Source organism: Balaenoptera acutorostrata, chromosome 1, assembly GCF_949987535.1.
Source record: "Balaenoptera acutorostrata chromosome 1, mBalAcu1.1, whole genome shotgun sequence".
In the NCBI taxonomy this organism is placed as follows: Eukaryota; Metazoa; Chordata; class Mammalia; order Artiodactyla; family Balaenopteridae; genus Balaenoptera; species Balaenoptera acutorostrata.
This window is the reverse complement of record NC_080064.1, coordinates 85,843,906-85,863,981: the sequence shown is the minus strand read 5'-3', so window position 1 is coordinate 85,863,981 and position 20,076 is coordinate 85,843,906. Positions and strand designations below refer to the sequence as shown.

The following is a 20,076-nucleotide window of genomic DNA, read 5'->3' as shown; positions in this document are numbered from 1 at the left end:
ACTCCTCCCAACCCCTGATCTTGTTTGTTGTCTCCTCAGTTTTGCCTTTTTCAGAATATAGCTGGAATCACATAGTATGTACCATTCTCAATTGGCTTCTTTCATTTAGTAATTTGCATTTATGGTACCACGTACCCTTCATGCCTTTTCATGGCTTGATAACTCATTTTGTTTTACTGCTGATAAATACCCCATTGTTGGGACATACCACAGTTTATTAATCCATTCACCTACTGAAGGACATCTTGGTTGCTTCCATGTTTTGGCTATTATGAATAAAGCTGCTATTAAGATCCACGTGCAGGTTTCGGTGTATACGTAAGTTTTCAACTCCTTTGAATAAATACCAAGGAGTTGCTGGATCGTACGGTACGAGTATGGTCAGTTTTGTAAGAACAGCCAAACTGTTTTCCAAAGTGACTATATAATTTTGCATTCCCACCAGGAATGTATGAGAATTCCTGACACTCCACATCCTTGCCAGCATTTATGGTTTCCAGTGTTCCAGACTTTGGCTATTCTGACAGTGTAACAGTATTTCACTGTTATTTCAGTTTGCATTTCCTTAATGACATATGATATGAAGTATCTTTTCATATACTTATTTGCTATCTGTATATCTTCTGTGGTGAGATGTCTGTTAAGTTCTTTGGTCTATTTCCTAATCGAGTTGTTTTCTTATTGCTGAGTTTAAAAGTTTTTTGTATATTTTGGATAACGGCCCTTTATCACATGTATCTTTTGCAAAAGTCCAGCTTATCAATTATTTTTTTCATGGATTATGTCTTTGGTGTGGTACCTAAAAATACATCTTTATACCCAACTCATCTAGATCTTCTCTTACCTTATCTTCTAAGAGTTTTATAGTTCTACATTTTATATTTAGGTCTACGATCCATTTTGAGTTAATTTTTGTGAAAAGTGTAGCATCTGTGTCTCAATTCATTCTTCTGTACATGTATGTTCAGCTGTTCCAGTAGCACTTGTTGGAGAGACTACCTTTGCTCCTTTGTCAAAAATAAGTTGACTATATTTATGGGGGGGGGGGCTCTATTCTGGGCTCTCTATTCTGTTTCACTGATCAACCTGTCTGTTCTTTCACCAAAACCACACTGTCATGATCACTGTAGCTTCATACTAAATCTTGAAGTTGAGTAGCATCAATCCTCCAACTTTGCTATTCTCCTTCAATACTGTTGGCTATCTGGGTCTTTTGCTTCTCCATATAAATTTCAGAATCAGTTTGTTGACATCCATATAACTACTTGCTGGAATTTTGATTGGGATTGCACTGAATCTATATATCAATTTCAGAAGAACTGACATCTTGACAATACTGAGTCTTCCTATCCATGAACGTGGAATATCTATCCACACTTACTTGGTTCTTTGGTTTCATTTATCAAAGTTTTGTAGTTTTCCTCATGTAGATCTTATATATATTTTGTTAGATTTGTACTTAAGATTTTCAATTTTGGGGGTGCTAATGTAAACTGTATTTTATTTTTAATTTCAAATTGCACTTGCTCACCATTGGTATATAGGAAAACCATCGACTTTCCTATTAATATATTAACCTTGTACCCTGCAATCCTGCAATAACTACTTATCAGTTCCATGAAATTTTTAGTCAATTCTTTTGGATGTTGTACATAGACTATCTTGTCATCTGCCAACAAGTTTTATACCTTCCTTCTCAATCTGTATACCTTTAATTTCCTTTTCTTGCCTTACTGCATCAGCAAGGAATTCCAGGAGGATGTTGAAAAGAAGTGGTGAGAAGGGACATCCTTGCCTTGCACTTGATCTTCATGAGAAAGTGTTGAGTTTCTCACCATTAATATGATGTTAGCTGTAGGGTTTTTTGGTAGATGTTCTTTGTCAAGTTGAGGAAGTTCCCCTCTGTTCTAGTTTAGTGAGACTTTTTATCATGAATGGGTGCTGAATTCTGTCAAATGTTTTTTCCTCATCTAGTGATATCATATGATTTTTCTTCTTTAGTCGATTGATGTGGTGAATTAACCTAGTTCTCTTTGTTTCTATGACAACTATGCCATATGGCATTAAGAAAAAGGATTCTGTAGTTCAGCTTCCACCTACTATGTCACTGGTAAATTACTTACCTGTTCTAAACCTTAACTTCCTCATTTGAAAAACAGAGATAACATCTTATCACAGTCCTTGGGCTCTGACAGGTTTCAGGACTGAGACTAGCCCAACAACTTTCTCCTCTGGAGAAGAGAGAACCAGGACAGAAACACATGCGACAAGGATGTGAATATCAAGTTCCTGAGGAAAATTAGATTCTCAGAGAGAAAGAAAGGTTCTCACTCATGTATTTCTGGCCTCCACGAACACAAAGGTGCTACAAAGGAGGTGGACTGAGTGCTACCTACCTGCTAAAAGCTGTGAAAGCACAAACTCATACAACCAATAAAAATATGAAATACATATAATAACACACTGAAGAGGATCAATAAAACCAAAATTTGATTTTTTGAAAACAAGACAACAGAATAGACAAACTTTGGATGAGAATTAGGTAAGGAAAACAAAAAAAAGCATAATTATGTATCATTAGGTCATGCAGACAAGAATAAAAGCTCAGGGAAAAACTGAAGCAACCAGATGAAAAAAACTTAGCCCAGTGAATAACCTCATGGAGCATACTGATACCATTTTCTTACAACTGCAGGACTTTCACTTATGAAAAATCGGCTTCTAGGTTATTTACACCACTATGTTCTGCATTTCCATTTTGTTATAGTGGCTTAGCCTTTACCCTAAAATATATACATCTGTAATGTGAAAAAAAAAATGACACTGCATATTTTAACTGGCTATCTGTATAAGAGTAAAAAAGACAAGAAAAATGAAATTGGATCCCCACCTCATACAATAAATGAATTAAATTTTTTTCTGATGAATTAGAGACAAACGCAACAGATAAGACTTTTACATTTTTCAGAAGAAAATATTTTTATGTTTATATATGAGTATATAAGTCACAAAAGTGGATCACATACTATGTAATGAATACCTCAGTAAGTTCCATAGAGAAGAAATCGTACAGATCATAATATCTGGTCAAACACAATAAACATTTTAATGAAATTAAGAGAGAAAAGAAAAACAGAACAAAATCCAATTATAGTTTATTCAGATAAAATTTTGAAACTGTTCCTAAAAACCTGAGCCAAAGAGGGAATTTAAACTTCAAACACAGATTCCTATGAAAATTTAGAAAGAAAGACCAGTTACTCATAAAAAAATAGGCAAGAGATAAGATTAGTTTTCAGCACACACGAAATGGAAATTATCCTTAAACAGAAAAGTTGTTTCATCTTGCTCACAGTAAAAACAAATTCAAATTAATACTAGATTTAGATGCCATTTCACCTCTCAGACTGGCAAAACCCCAAGCATTTGACAACATACTATACTATGGCTATGGGGAACTGAGGTACTTGCATACTTTCTATACAGTGGTATAAAGAAATGAGAAGATTGTCCATATATAGCCACGGAATGATTTCCAGAGTGTATTTCTCATTAAGTAAAAAAGGTAAGATATTAAACCCTGTATATTCTGTGCTACCTTTTCTCTAAGGTGGAGGGAGCGAGCACGTAAAAAGAAATTCACACTTACTTCTATTAAATAAAAGAATAAACCAAAAACTAGTGAAAACAGATACCTATAAGGGGATAGAAAAAACAAAGTAGAGTAGACAGAAGTGAAAGACTAGACATCTATGAATGTAGTTTGTTTTGTAGTTTTGACTTTGGAAAATTTATTCAACATGAAAAATACTGCCTAAAAATGAAAACCAAAATGTAACAAAAAAACCTAACTATTAGCTTGGTGGTAGAACTGCACACAGAATTATCTCAATAGATTTTAAAATTCTGTGATTATACTATACATTCTTTGCGAAATACACTTTAAGGACAAAAATAACTGCAAACATCTTAAAACTGTATTACAATGTTAATGTTAACACAGATGTTGCTTTTTAAAGAAACTAGTATATATGCAATTATGTTAACATTAGCAAGCAAGAGTTTACAACATACAAGAGATACAAACAAAAAACTGGAAGAGGAAAAACTGTAAAATTACATACGAATTGTAAATAAATGAGTTCAAATATATGTCTCAAAAAAATTTTGTTAGCTTTGTGAATTGAAAACATCTTGAAACAATAACAACCTAAAAGCAACTGGCACCTCTGCACCCACATTACTGTGGTCTCTAAGGACCAGGTCTCACCAAAGGACCATTCTTTTTAAAGAAATGGCTAATTGAAGTTTTGGAGAAAGAAATGATACTTTAGGTTAAGTATCAAAATTACCAGTATTATGAGCTGCTGCTGGCCCAAGATGAGAAAATTTAAACATTTTTAAAGGAATGATCATTGCAATAAGACTGGAATAAACATAAAAATCCTTGCCTTCACAACGACCTAACATCAACGCTAAAGAACTCACATTACATTGGAGTTACTGGAGTTACCAGCTCATGAGGAAAAAATTTTTAACTGAAAATCTACCCTGCTTTTTTTAAATAAGGGTGTTTCAGTATGACCAAGTATTTGATGAAAAAAGATCTTCCTAACAGAAAAATATTTTAAAATATATGCAAGAGAAAAAAAATAATATCACCATTTTTGCACTACCCAATGAAATTACTCAATTATTAGCTACTAAAGCCCACTAGGTGAAAGGATGATAGAGCACTCTATACTGGATGCATCAAGCTGAGGACACCTGAACCTACTGATAAAACATCACAAAGAGGTAACTAGACATGTTCCTCCTGGTGTGATACATTAGAAATTACAGATATATACATTTATAAAATATTCTTGCTAAAAATTAAACCTGAATCTGATCAAGCCTGAATCTGAATCTGATCAAGCCTCATCTAACTACAAGTACACAGGAAATACAAGACATGAGAAACACACAAAATGACAACATGGAGGTATAATCAGCAAAATTATATTTTTCTGAAAATTGTGCAGAATAGATGACCCAGTTTCTCTAACAAAAAAAATCAAGAAAGAGGGAGGGAGAAGGAAAACTGACTTATAAATAGACTTAAAAGAACCAAATCAACATGTTGACTTTCCTTGATCCCTGATTCAAAAAGAAAATATGAAAGACTTCTTTAAAGTGACTGGGAAATTTTGACTACTGTTAGACATTAGATGATATTAAGAAATTATTTTAGTGATGGGGTGGGATTGGGCAAAATAAGTGAAGGGGATTAAGTGATACAAACTTCCAGTTATAAAATAAATAAGTTACTGGGATGTAATGTACAGCTTGGGGAGTATAATTAATAATATTACAATTTTTTACAGTGACAGATGGTTATGGTGATCAATCTGTAATGTATGTAAATTTTGAATCATTATGTTATACACCTGAAACTAACATAATATTGTATGTCAACTATACTTCAATAAAAAAGGAAAAACTTGTTTAAAATTTTATTAGGTGTGATGATATAAATGTCATCTTTAAGAGATTATTATCTATTAGAGATACACATTGAAGTATTTAGGAATGATATAAAATAATCACTGAGATTTGCTTTAATATTCTCCCACAGGAAGACAAAGAAAATATATTATTATACCATTCACCCTACTTTTGTATACCTTGAAGCTTTCACAAAGCTTAAAAAAGTGAAAAAGATATAACACGTTGATGAAACACATTGAAGAAGACACAAATAAGTGGAAAGATATTCCATGCTCATGGACTGGAAGAATACTGTTAAAATGTCCACACTACCCAAAACAATCTACAGATTCAATGCAATCCTTATCAAACTAAGGATTTAGTATAACTAAGCCCCCTGGCATCAGTTTTAGCAATGACTTTTTGGCTTTGACACCAAAGGCAAAGACACCAAAAGCAAAAATAAATTTGGACTATATCAAACTTTTAGCTTCTGCAGAGTGAAGGAACCCATCAACAAGATGAAAAGGCAACCTACTGAATGGGAGAAAATATTTACAAATCATATATAGAAAATTAGTATCAAAAATAAAGAACTCATACTACTCAGAAAAAATGAACAGTATGATTAAAGAATGAGCAGAAGACACAAATAGACATTCTTCCAAAGACACACGAACGACCAACAGGAACATGAAAAGGTGCTCAACATCACTAATCATCAGGGAAATGCCAATCAAAACCACAATGAGATATCACCTCACACCTGTTAGAATGGATATTATCAAAACGATAAGAAATAACAAGCACTGTCGAGGATGTGGAGAAAAAGGAAGACTTGTGCACTGATGATGGGAATGTAAATTGGTGTACCCACTAAGGAAAACAGTATGGAGGTTCCTCAAAAAATTTTAGAAAGTACAACTGTATGATCCAACAATACCACCTGAGTATTTCCCCGAAAGAAATAAAATCACTATCTATAAAAGATATCTGCACCCTGTATTCATTGTACCACTATTTACAAGTCAAGACATGGAAACAACCTAGGTCTCCATCAACGCATGAAAAAAATGTGGTTAATCTAGACAATGAAATACTATTCAACTATAAACAGAAGAAAATCCTACCATTTGCAACAACATGCAAATGAGGTCATTAGGCTAAGTGAAACAAGTCAGAGAAAGACAAACACCATATGATCTCATTTATATGTAAATTCTTAAAAAAACAAACAAAAACCCAAAACACTGAACTCACAGATACAGAGAACAGTGGTATACAGAAGCACAGTCAGGCCTTTTGGGGGGGGGGGGACCGAGGGGGGGTAGGAATTAGTGAAGGTGGTGGTCAAAAGGTACAAACTTGGAGTTATGACATAAATGACTCCTGACGGTATAATGTACCGCATGCTAATATAGTTAACAATACTGTATATTTGAAAGTTGCAGAGAATAAATCTTAGAAATTCCCATCACAAGGAAAATAATTTAATTATGTGTGGTGATGGATGTTAACTAAACTTACTCTGGTAATCATTTTGCAATATATACATACATCAAACCATGTTGTACACCTGAAAATAACAATGTTTTTACATCAATTACACCTCAATCTTAAAAAAAGAAAAAGAAAAAAGGGAACTCTCAAAGTCAAAGCTTTCTGCCCAAACTATCAATTGATCTTTCTTCATCTTGAATGCATTTTTAAACAAGAAAATAAACATGTTAGTGATGTAATTTAAAGTGGACAAAAAATAATAATACAGTAAAACAGATCTAGTGTGGGCAGAAAAAGACAAAAACAAATTAGTGAATCATGAAACAAACCAAAAAAATTAACAAAAGCTGGTACTTTGAAAAGACCAGTAAAATAAGGTCTCTGACAAGAAAAATAAAGAAAAAGGATAAAATAGGAATGTGTAATGTTAATGAAAATTAAAAAAAGGAGAATTAAGAAATGCTATAAAATTCTGAGAAATAGAAAAGTACTGAATAAATCAATAACTTTGGAAGAAATCAAACTGTCAAAGAAGCATCTCTCTTTCCTCATGCCTACACATAAGCTTTTAAAAATCCTTCTAACATGTAGGGAAAACGATGGGAAGTACATACAATGCTGATTAGCTTTGGTAAAATTATCAATGATTTATTTTCCTTTTTGCCTAAAGCATTAAGTTTCTGCATTAAGCATGTCTTTTATAATTAAAACAGTATAGAGAAGGGGAAAATTCTTCAAAGAAATATCACCGTTCTCTCCAGCTCTGCCATCTTATTTTTTTGATAACACAAATACAATACTCTCTAATTAACTTATAAATTTAGTACAAGTATAACCAAAACCTGAAAAGTCTTCATGGAACTTAGCCAACTGATCTTAAAAATATATATACAGTGAAGAAAATGCCAAGACAATTTTGAAGTTGCAAAATTCACTCTCCAAGATTCCAAGACTTACTGTGATGCCACATTAAATTAAGACATTTGGGTAGTAAGACAGTAATAGACAATGAAACAGAAGAGATAGCCCAGGGAAAGTTTCACACATATATGGAAACCTGACAACTAACATTGCAGATCAGTAGGAAAAACATGAACCATTCAACTGAGTTTGTACCAGATTTGTTAACCATTTACAACACACTACACAAAAATTAAATTACAGGTAAACTGAGGCCCTAAATGTGAAAATCTAAATTTAAAAATTTTCAAAATAAAATCCAGAAGACTATATAGTATAAAACCTTGAATTTAAGATTTCTTAAAACTAAAATGTAAATTTAATGTTAAAATTTCCTATTCTACTCATCAATGCAAAAAAAAACAAGCCACAGACAGGAAGGAGTTTATCTGTACCATATATAACTAACAAAGCTTTAGTACCCACAATATATAAAAACTCCTAGAAATCAGTGACAAAAAATAAAAACTTCAAAGTTGACTTCTAATAAAGTGCTCCTTCTAAATAGGATTTACAGATTAAAGAACTACAATACCAAGCATCACCATCATTTGAACACTTACTGCCATTCTGGGCTAAATCTTTTACATATTATTCAATCTTCAACATAACTTCTGAGGTAGGTCCTGTTAAACCCATTTTAAAAGTTGTAAAACTGAAACTCAGAGGTTACCTTGTTCAATGTTAGAGGCCAACTCTAGTCTGTTAATTCTAAATCACGTGCTTTTAATCTGACAAGCCCTTCATTGAAAAAAAATTTCTTGTCCACCATCAGTAATGCCAATTTATGTTCAACTTTAATACTATATTTCTACTACAGAAAATTTAATTGGACTTTCAAGATATACTTCTTTGTACATATCCTTTAAGAATACTGACAAAGAAATGTTTATTGAGCAAACTATGCTGAGCATAAACAAATTGAAGAAAAAATTACAAAGAATGTTGTTGGAAAAAACATCACAGACATATGCAAAAAAAAATCAGGTATCATATATCTTCTAATGGAAAAACATATCACCACTTATAAAATATTACTAAAAACAGAAAGAGAACCTGATGGTCTGTAGATCCATCTACCAATTGACATATATGGACAACATAATAATTATAACATCAGAATACAATCAGTATATGCAAACTATGGACAACTCTGTAAGACCAACAACCAGTTTTCTTCAAAAATAAAATGTAATTATGAAAAACCTCACAGTGACAAAAGGAGAATTTCTAAATTGAAAGAAATTTAAAAGGCATGTCAATTTATTGAATGTGTTGATCTTATTTGATCCTGATCCCTCCCCACCACGAAAAATGAACTCTGTAAAAATATTATGACTTTCATGAGACAAACAGAAATCTTAACACAAATCTGGCACTTGAGAACATTAAGCAATTGTTGCTATTTTTTTTTGGGGGGGGGGATACACTAACAGTACTGTGACTGTATTTCTTTAAAACAGAAAGAAAGGGAGAACTGACCCTATCTTTTAAAGAGACACACCAAAACATTTATGGATGAAACAAATAACCTGGAATTTTTCTCAAAATAATACAGGAGGAGAAAAGTAGAGTGTGGATATCCTAAGTTTTAGCAATGGGTTGTTCGTTGATGATTGTTGGGACTGAAGGACATATAAATAATGCTTCATGATACTACTGTGTCTTTTTTTAATGTTTAAAATTCACCACAACAGTTATAAAATGAATCATTGCTCAAAAACACATACCTTTCATAACTGTTATATGTTATTAATTTTAAAGTAAAAATATTACCTAACCACCTTAACCCTTAATGAAGTATGTCTGAAACTAAATTAAGAAAGCTATTACAGTTTAGGGACACAAATGGACCAAGTTAAGAGATTAGAATAGTTAACAACTATATTCTAATTCATGGTGCTCCATACAGTACCAAAGCCAACTATTTTGCAGCTCAGTCTCCACATTCTAAAGATAACAGAATAATGAGCTACTTTCACGTATGGAAGCTTACAGATATATGGAATACTACCTACCACATGAAATACTTTAAATTTTCTCCAACCTATCGGCCATTCTATTTTTTCTCTCCCTCCCATATATTACACAAACCCTTTGCTGTAAAATCCATATCATTCAGCTAAATTGTTCAATGGCTATGAATTTGTGCAAGCCTATTGACAAAACTTTGGCCATGTCTTCCCCTCAACATATACTGCTCACTTCTGCTCCCAAACATTTACAATATACAGGTCACAATCCACTGATTTCATGAAATCTACTCTGATTTTACCAACCAATCTTCCCTAACGTAGCCATAGAGCATTTGCTTAAACCTTGTATATTTATTTCTTCTAGATGAGGTTCTAGAATATACAGCTCTTTTGGATCTCCAGCAAGAAGGAAGAATGTTGTGCAATAAAATTAATATTTACCTTTGTACTGATAAGTGGCTCATGAGATTATGAGCATGTTGAAGCCAGAGACCCTTCAATAGTCATTAAATATATACTGAGTATGTACTATTTAACAGGCACTACTGATGACACAGAAACAATAAAACAAAAAAGGTCCCTGCCCTCAAGACGCATATATTCTATTCTTAATGTCTTTGAATCACCAGTCTTTAACACAGTGCTGTCATTTAGTAGACACACTAATGTCTCTAATTTGAAATTCTAATACAAATACCCTAGCAAGCATTATGTAACATTTTAAGAAAACTCAAAATCTAAAAACCCAAACAACACAGTTTTTGTTAACCTGTTATAAGTCAGTTACATTCAACTACTACCAAAAAAGTTTTCTTTAGCATTATTTTACTGTAATTTTCTAGGAAAGCCAATGATATGAATAAAATAGCCATACCACAACTTAAAACTGTGCATTCAGCAATTTACAACAAGTGCTTTCAAAATTCTAGTGAAATTTAACTTGAAAAAAGCTAACTACTTGGGCCCATTATTCTGCAAGGATTTCAAAGGCAAAATGGTTAAGAGTACAGAAATGAAGCCTCTGAAACAAATTACAAAGAACATAAAAAAACATTTTAAACAAATGCAACAAACTTCATGTTAAAAATTCACAAATTTCCTTTCCTGTTGTACAGTCTCACTGACCTGACCAAATAGAAAGGAGTCTAAAATCACTGAGAACTGAGTAAGTCTACAGCACATTTATAAGGATAAAGAAAAATGAAATTTCAACATACCCTAAAGCTATAAAAATTGGATATTCTTTATGTAGTATAAATTGGTTAACATTAACAAAGGACCTAATTCATGGAAAATACTTTTTATGCATGATCACTTTTAATCTTCAGAACTTATAATCTCAATTTTAAAGAAACTGAAATTAAAAATGTTTAAGTATCAAAGAGACAAAAAAATTAAATCATACTACTTCACAATTCAAACACACCTAGATGCCCAAAACTGCATGAGGTAAAAAAGTAATAAACTGTAAGAAAAAGTACCTATGATGCATATGAATCAATTTTCTTTTTATACAGTTATAACAAAAAAGATAATCATTGAAATAGATCACATATACAAAGAGGCAGTTCACAGAAACAGAGAGCCAAATTTTAAAAATCTCACCCATTTCAAAATACAAATTACAAAACTTTTTTTTACTGTGAAATTAGCTAATATTCTAAATTTTTATTAAAACCCAGGATTGGTAAGGGTGTAGAAAAACAGGCACTCCCATACACAACTGTAGAAAACAAATGAGTATGGAAACTTGTGGCATTGTGGTTTTAACAAACTTTTTAACTGTAAATTTCATTTGACACTGCATTTTTACTTCTATTTTTAGTATGCTCAGTTTTTAACTGCAAAGGGAATCAAACCAAAATGTTCATCAATGTGGAACTAAATTGTGGTATGTCAAGCAACTACACTGTGGTGCATCCATAGAACAAAGAATAAGATAAACCTATTACTGCAAAGATATTATGTAATTTTTTTTAAAAAAGTGAACTTCTACTTTTGGCCAAGAAGGTATAACATGGGCCAGTTTGCCCAACTGAGAAAAAAAATAAAAGAAAAAGAAAATCACACATAATACATAGAACAATGTTTTTCAAGACCACTGGACATCAGACAATGATGAACAATGATCCCCGAGAGTCAGAAAACAACCATGGGGTAAGGCCATAATCGTCCCAGCTTACTCACTTGAGAAAAAGCCCAGGTCAAGGCACAGCTCAGATAAGAAAACCAGGTCGAACTTGGAGAACTCCCTGAGAGTTAAGAAAGAGGTAAGAATCCAAGGAGACCAAAGCAACTAGAGTTTGTATGGCAGAGTTCCAAAGACAGTTGCACGGAGAGAACTCTGGAAATCTGCAGAGAATCCGCCCTGAGTATTCAATGCATGTGCATAACTATGTTAAGGGTAAAGTAGAAGATTATTTTTCTTGTTGTTTAAATCTTTTAAAAAGATAAATGGCTGTTTAAACAAATAAAAAGAATGCCATATAGAATTTATAACACATAGAAATAAAATGTTATAATAGTACACAGGCCAAAGGGGGAGAAGTATTCACATAGTATATGTAAAGTAGCATAAATACTACTTGAGTTAAGACTGTGATAAATTAAAGATGTATGCTATAAATCCTAAAACAGCTATCAACATAACAAAACAGCTATAAGCTAATCAGCTAAAGAGATAAAATGGAATTAAAAAAATTACTCAATCCAAAAGAAAGCAGGAAAAAAAAAGGGAACGAAGAACACAAGGGACAAATGGAAAACAAACAACAAAGTGGTACTTTTAAAACTAACCATATTAATATAACAACATTGAATGTGAAGGGTTTCAACAACCAAAAGAAGAGGGTGTAAGACAGGATTTAAAAATCAAGTCTCTATTTTATGCTGTCTACAAGAAATACACTTTAAAATCTAAGGATACAAATAGCCTGAAAGTAAAATAATGGAAAAAGATATACCATGTAAACTGTATTCAAAAGAAAGCCAAGATGGCTGTATTAATATCACAAAAAGTAAAGCAAAGAAATTCAAAAAAAAGAAAGCAAAGAAATTTTTTAAAATTTTAAATTTTAAAGCAAAGAAGATTACTGGGGATAAAAAAGGTCACTGCATAATAATAAAGGGATCAATGAATCAAGAGGACATAGTAATCCTGAACGTTTATGTACTAATTATAACTTCAAAAACATAAAGCAAAAACTGGGAGAACTGCAAGAAAAAACAAACAAATACACAATATCGGAGATTTCAATATCGTTTTCTCAATAAGTGACAGAACAATAAAAAATCAGGAAAGGCAGATCACTTGAGCAACACTACCAATAAACATGACCTAATTGATATGTATAGAACACATCACCCAACAATAACAGAATGCACATCCTTATCAAATGCACTTAAAACAGGATATATATTTGAACCATAAAACAATAAAATAATTACAAAGATTCAAGTCTTACAAAATATGTTCTCTAACCACAATGGAATTAAATTAGAATAACAGAAAAATACATGGAAAATTCCAAATACTTGGAAATTAAATAACATACTTCTCAATAACCCATGGGTCAAAGAAATAAAAACACATATTGGAATATATTTTGAACTGAATGAAAAGAAGTATAAATGTCAAAATTTGAGGGATGCCATGGAAGCAACATTTGTATGAAAATACACTGCATTAAACCTCTCTGTATTAGAAAAGATATGTCAACTACATCAACTTCAATGTTAAGAAAGAAGAGAGCAAACTAAATACAAAGCAGAAAAACATTAAAACAGCAGAAATCAATAAAATGGGAAAGAGAAAACTCAATGCAACCAAAAGCTGATTTGTTTTATATTAATAAAATCAATAAATCTTTAGCCAGACTGATAGGGAAAAGAGAAGACACTAATTATCAATACCAGGAATGAGAGAGGCAACATCACTATAGATTCTACAGATACTAAAAATATAAAAATGTAATACAACAAACAACCCTATGCAAATAAGTTCAGCAACTTTGATGAAAACAGACTAATTCTATGAAAACAAAATTACCAAAGCTCACTCCAGAATAAATAATGTGAATAGTCCTGTATTTATTCAATAAATTGAATGTGTAGTTTAAAACCTTCCCACAAAGAAAACACCAGGCCCACACAGCTTCACTAGTGAACTGTACCAAACACTTAAGAAAAAAATATATCATTTAGGGTATTTACCCTATTATCAGGAAAAAAGTAAGAAGGCCTGCTCTCATCATTTAAATATTGTACTAGATGCCATAGGCAAGAAAAACAAAAGGCATCCAGATAAAAAATATGATGAACAGTGTATATATAAAATCTGACAGCGTCTACCAAATAGCTGTTCAATCTAATGAGTTTGGCAAAGGTGCTGAATACAAGAGCAATGGGCATAAATAATCTGTATTTCTATATATTAATAACAAATGGACATTTGATTTTTTAAAATATTACTTAAAATAGCACCAAAAACACAAAATAAGGATAAATCTGACCAAAAAAATACAAAATCTATACAGCGAAAACTAAAACACTGCTGAAAGAAATGAAAGACCTAAGTAAATGGAAAGATAAATTGTGTTCATGGATGAGAAAACTCAACATTAAGATGTTAATTTTCCCCAAATTGCTCTACTGATTCAAGTTAATTTCAATTAAATCCCAGCAGGCCTTTTTGTAGAAACTGACTCATAGGAAAATGTTAAGGACCCAGAAGAGCCAAAACAACTTTGAAAAAGAACAAAGTTCTACCTGATTTCAAGATTTAATATAAAACTACAGTAATTAAGACAGCACGTTTTTGGCTACTAGGTAGACAAAAATGGGTCAATGGACAAGAATACAGTACAGAAATAGAATCATACGTACATACATAATTGATTTTTGACACAGGTGCAGAGCCAGTTTAATGAAAAAAATAGTCTTTTCAACGAATGTTGCTAGAAAAATTGAATGTCCGTATCAAAACCCAAAAAACCTTGATTCATACATTGCACCATATTAAAAAAAATTAACTCAAAAAGACTTAAATGCAAAAGTAAAAACTATAAAACTTCTATTAGAAAACAGAGGAGAAAATCATCGTGACCTTGGGTTACACGAAGATGGCTTAGATATGACCAAAAGCATGAGCCACACCAAACCAAGAAAAAAAAAAAAAAACACCACAGAACATCTGGTAAACTGAAGTTCATCAGAATTAAAAACTGCTGCACTACTGCTCTTCAAAACACTGTTGAGAGAATGAAAACACAAGTGGCAGAAAATATTTTAAACCATATATCTGATAAAGAACTTGTAACCAGAAATGTAGACTTCTCAAAACTCAAAAGAAATAAATCAATTTAAAAAGTGGACAAGAGATTTAAAAAGACAACTGTACCAAAGATGATACACAGCTTGCAAAAAGCCCATGAAAAGATGTTCAGCACCAAAGACATTAGAGAAGTGCAAATGAAAACCACAAAGAGATTACGACTTCACATCCACTAGAATCTCTATAATCAAGAAAAACAGACAACAGGCACTGGAGAGGACGTAGATGGACTGGGAATCTCATACCCTGCTGGTGGCGATGTAAAATAGTGTAACCACTTTGGAAAATAGTTTGCAGTTTCTTAAAAAGTTAAACATATGCCTAACCATATGATCTAGCCATTCCAATCATAGGTATTTCCCCAAGAGAAATGAAAGCATACATTCACAAAAAGACCTGCACAGGAATGTTCACAGAAGCTTTACTTATTATAGCCCAAAACTGGAAACAATCCAAATGTCCATCAAGAGTTGAGTGGATAAACAAATTGCTGTATATCCATACAATGCAATACTACAAAGCAATAAAAAGAAGTGAACTATTGATATACAACATGGGTGAAATCCCAAAATAATTATGCTGAGTGGAATAATCCAGGCAAAAAGAAGGTACATACTGTATGACTATTTGTTTAAAATTCTAAAAATTGCAAACTCATCTATAGTGACAGAAAGCAGATCAGTGGTTGCTTGGGGAAAGAAAGGCAGATGGGAGAGATCACAAAAGGGCAAAATGATACTTCTGGGGTTCATTATCTTGATTGTGGTGATAGTTTCATAGGTGTATACATGTCAAAACACTAGTATACCTTAAATATATGCAGTTTACGTCAAATTGTATCTCAATAAAGCTTTTTTTAAAGACAAGATATGGACCAGTACACACGGCATGAATCCATATTTGTCGCTAAACAAGGATGTTTATATGTGTGCTAATATATAAACTAATAATTTCAGGAAAAAAATGCACCAAAAAAAATGTTAAAATAATTATCTACACCTAAGAAACAGGACTGGATATCAGGGAGAAATACTTTTCACTTAAAATTTTTTTTTAACCGTTCACATTACTTTTTTTTTTTTTTTAATTTCATAAAAGCTTAATTACTTGTACCTAAGTCTGACGCCAAAGCAAAAATTCTTAACCATTATCCTAGAAAATTATTTAAAACATAACTTTAGTTATCAAAACTTTTATATTAAACACTGGACAAAAAAATTGGCTAGCAATTACTTTTATATCATTTTCTAATGTTTTCTCTTCAAACTACTAATACAGAAAACTGCCAGTAAACCAATTCTGTACATCCTCTTCCAGGCATCCTCATTTCTCTCTGTTTGTTCGGGGTTCTGTGAGTTCCTTTTCTCCTTATCCAATAACAGTTGACAATTCAGACTTGAATCATTTATTCTCTTAAAAAATTCACTTCCAGAGGCTGTTTGGATAGTAACTATATCTACATCTTGCCCTCTCAACTTAGAAAACAGCATTGCCAAATAAAAATAAATATACCTTCCCACAAAGAGCTCATCATTTCTCCCCCAATCTACATAATATGAACTTGACAAGCCTAAATATTAAAGCATGGACAAGTACTTAGTTTACTAGATACAGAGGACAGAAAATAAGCAAAACACAAAATATCTCCAAAAGCATTCTGAATAATATCACACTGTTATGGATGAAATTTTAAGAATTCCAAAAATTATTTGCAACAGTCAGCATTAACTGGACTAAGCACACAGCTTTTCAAGACTACTCACACTTGAAGGGGGGAAATGTCATTGCATCCAACAAGTATCTTAGTACTAGGCTTGGAAGATGTGTCAGGCTTGGAAAATTGAATATTTAAGACAAGAACCATGCCCTAACAGGGCAGAAAGGCTTACAAACAAAAATTTATAATACATCAAGATGTTAAAATATGCAAGGATTCAAGGAAATGAAAGACCTAAGCACTAGAACTAAGGTTTAAAGTTTTCCTGGCCATAGTGAGTGAGGAAAGATTCCAAACAATCTCTACTATAAGGCCTATCTTTCTTTAACAGACACACAAACCAGCTTTGTAACTTCTGACTCAAATTTGAAGCTAACTGCCTAAACAAGTTTCTTTTCTCTTTAAAGATCAGAGTAACTGACTTCTAATGAGGCTTATCATTGGTGAAAATATTTTAGTCTTCGTAAGACAAAAGCAGAGCGAAAAAAATCTTAGATTACTAAAATTATATGATTTAGGTCAAATCACGTATCTGTCCATTTAAAACCATCATTTCCTCTCAGAAAATTGGGTTATTTTCTATTCACAAGAAGCCGTGTCCGAAAGCTTTAATTCCTTGAACAGCATTCATAACTATTTTAAAATGTTATTCTCACAGACTGCCTTTCTAAAAAAATTTATGGTTGTTGTCTATTTAGGTTAAAACTATTTATATAAACCAACTTTAAAAATTCAACAAAACACTTTACACTTGAATTCTGTAAGCTGTATTATAGTTTTCAAAAGCCAACAGAAAGTTTCCACTAATGATGATAATATACTCAGTTGATTGAGGAATCCAGTTTTCATTAGTTTTAAACTTTTTTCCTACCTTCACGCCAACTGCAACTTCAGTGACAATTCTGTAATGGAAAAAAACAAGTTTCAACCTCTTGTTCTTCAAACGGTCATTGTCTGACTGAAACTTTTTAGGGTAGTTCATCATCCATGAATTTTCCACTTACAATGCAGACAGAAAACAAAGATGGTCAGTGGCACATTATCAACTTGGCTTTCTAGAAATGACTTTCAAAGGTGTGACGAAACCCACCAAACTTCTGGTATTTTTTAACACTTCAAATAGCAAACTGAACAAAACCCCAAAGCCTATAATGCCCCTTTACCCTTTGATTAGTAATTTAAAACTTAACTCTTTAGTAATCTTGATAGAAACAGGAAACATGAATTCCAGGGCAAGTTTTGCCATCTATTTCCATATTGATCTGGGGGAAAGAGTGAACTTCTCTGGATTTGTTTCATCTGGAAAATAATCTCCAGAGAACCTCTAGGAAGATTCAAATGTTGTTAATCTGTTAACTTTTATGTGACCTGCACTTAGTTTCTTCACGAAATACCTAACTCCAGATGCTTAAAATAAACCACATTTTACTTCTGACCCTTCAAATACTGTCAATGATTCCAATAAACGTACTTTTTAAGTGATACTGTTTTCCTATGCCCCCAAACGGGCTGAATACGGCTGTATTTCGCCCTAAAGGGTGCCTCCTTTCTAACAATGAGTTAAATTATTAAATCGTCTTTTCAGATGTGGAGCGTTAAGTACCAGGGAGACCCTGGTCCGTATCATTTCCCGAAGCCCTTGCCTCACCTCACTCAGCACTCTATCGCCAGCCTCAAAGATGCAGCACGGTTCTGGCTTTTTGGAGTTGTTTTTGTTTTTCCAGAAACTGGTCAAAGTAGCTGAAAAGAGGGCCCTGTGTTGACTATCTACTCTTGTTTCTGCCATGGCTCTTGGCCTTTGCCCATGTGACTGATGTGGACCACAAACACTTCGTTTTTTAGATGATTTAATTGCTGGGCCCTTCTGCCAAGCTTGGAACGATCTTAGGCCACACAGAAAGGCGTTTTTTCAGCCTCCCGCCCCCACTAGCGGACTCCAGTGAAAACAAAGGAGTGTGACATCTGCCCTCCCCCTTCCTCCCGCCGCCGCACGCCTCCCCGCCCCCCCTTCCCCCGCGGCTCCCACTCAGCCTTCCCCGGAGCTCCCGCCACCGGCATCTCCCCCAGCCGGGGCGGGGCGGGGCGGGGCGGGCCGGGCGAGACCGGGGAGGCTTGGGACGGCTGGGGGGGCCTAGGTGGGGGGGGGCTCTCTCCTCTCCGCGGGGAGCCTCCCACGCAGGCCTCGCTCCGAGCCGAGCCGCTCGCCCGCGGTCCAGATCCCAGGTTACGGATCGAAATGGCTCCTAGAGGGGGCAGGGCAGGGCGAGACGTTCTGGGACCCCCCAGAGCCCATCCCCCGCCGCCCCGCCGGGGCCCGCTGCCTCTCCGGGGTCGTCGCCCCGCCGTCTCCCCAACGCCTGCCGTGTCCACGAGCCCGCTTTCTTCCCGTTTTCTCGACCAGAGCCCGCCACGGGGAAGCCCAAGGAGGGGTGTGTGCGATGGGGCGGGGGTTGGGTAACGGCAGCCCAGCCCTGGGGAGGGACCGCCGGGGGGTTTCGGCCCGACCCCGGACCGGGCCGAAGGCGGGCCCCACTCCCCTCCCGCACACCTCCTCGCCGGCCTCGTTACCTACCCGTCCATTGCCGAACCGGACAAAGCTTCGCTCACAAGAACCGAGCCACGCAGCCGGCGAGACACACAAGCGGAGAGAAAATGGCGGCCAGGGCCCGACGGAAATTGCCGAAGGTGCCGGAGCGCACGGGGCAGCGCGCGGCAGCGGCGGCGGCGGAAAGAGCCGAGCGCGCCGGCGCCCGGCTGCGGGCGGCGAGCGGCGGGGCGCGAGGAAGAGGGGGAGTGGGCGCAGCCGCCGTCGCCTCCTACGCGCTGCCGCGCGCATGAGGCCCTCCGCCCTCCGCGCTCTGGGCCGGGGCGTGCTGCTGTGCAGCGTGGCGTGCTCGGTTTCTTTTGAACGTTCCTCTCCGAAGTCCCTGTTGCCCTCCTAGGGCGCTGTGGGTGCGACACCGCCCAACCCTCCACACCCACTGCCTTGGACCTCGGGAGCGTGGTCACTGGACCGCAGGACTGCCCCCAGGCAGCCTCCACTTTTCCCTCCAAATCAGGCTCCAAGTTGGCTCCCCTTGACCTAGGCGGGCCAAGGAAAAACTATTTTATAGCTTTTTTTT

General features: G+C 35.0%; 1 protein-coding gene across 4 annotated transcripts in view; it reads right to left on the bottom strand.

Moving 5' to 3' along the window:
- Positions 1-19,755, bottom strand: part of PTBP2 (polypyrimidine tract binding protein 2) — an 80,898-nt gene extending 61,143 nt beyond the window's left edge. For 3 of the 4 annotated variants that reach the window (XM_057540595.1, XM_057540600.1, XM_057540610.1), the window contains exons 1-2: positions 19,527-19,659; positions 17,826-17,856 (exon numbers count right to left, since the gene is read on the bottom strand). In XM_057540595.1, coding sequence (XP_057396578.1) covers positions 17,826-17,856; positions 19,527-19,534 — 39 coding nt within the window. In that variant the 5' untranslated portion in view covers positions 19,535-19,659. Of the gene's footprint in view, positions 1-17,825; positions 17,857-19,526 lie in introns of all 4 variants that reach the window. The other variant, XM_057540617.1, reaches the window with a different exon arrangement.
- Between the last annotated feature and the right edge of the window lie 321 nt (positions 19,756-20,076).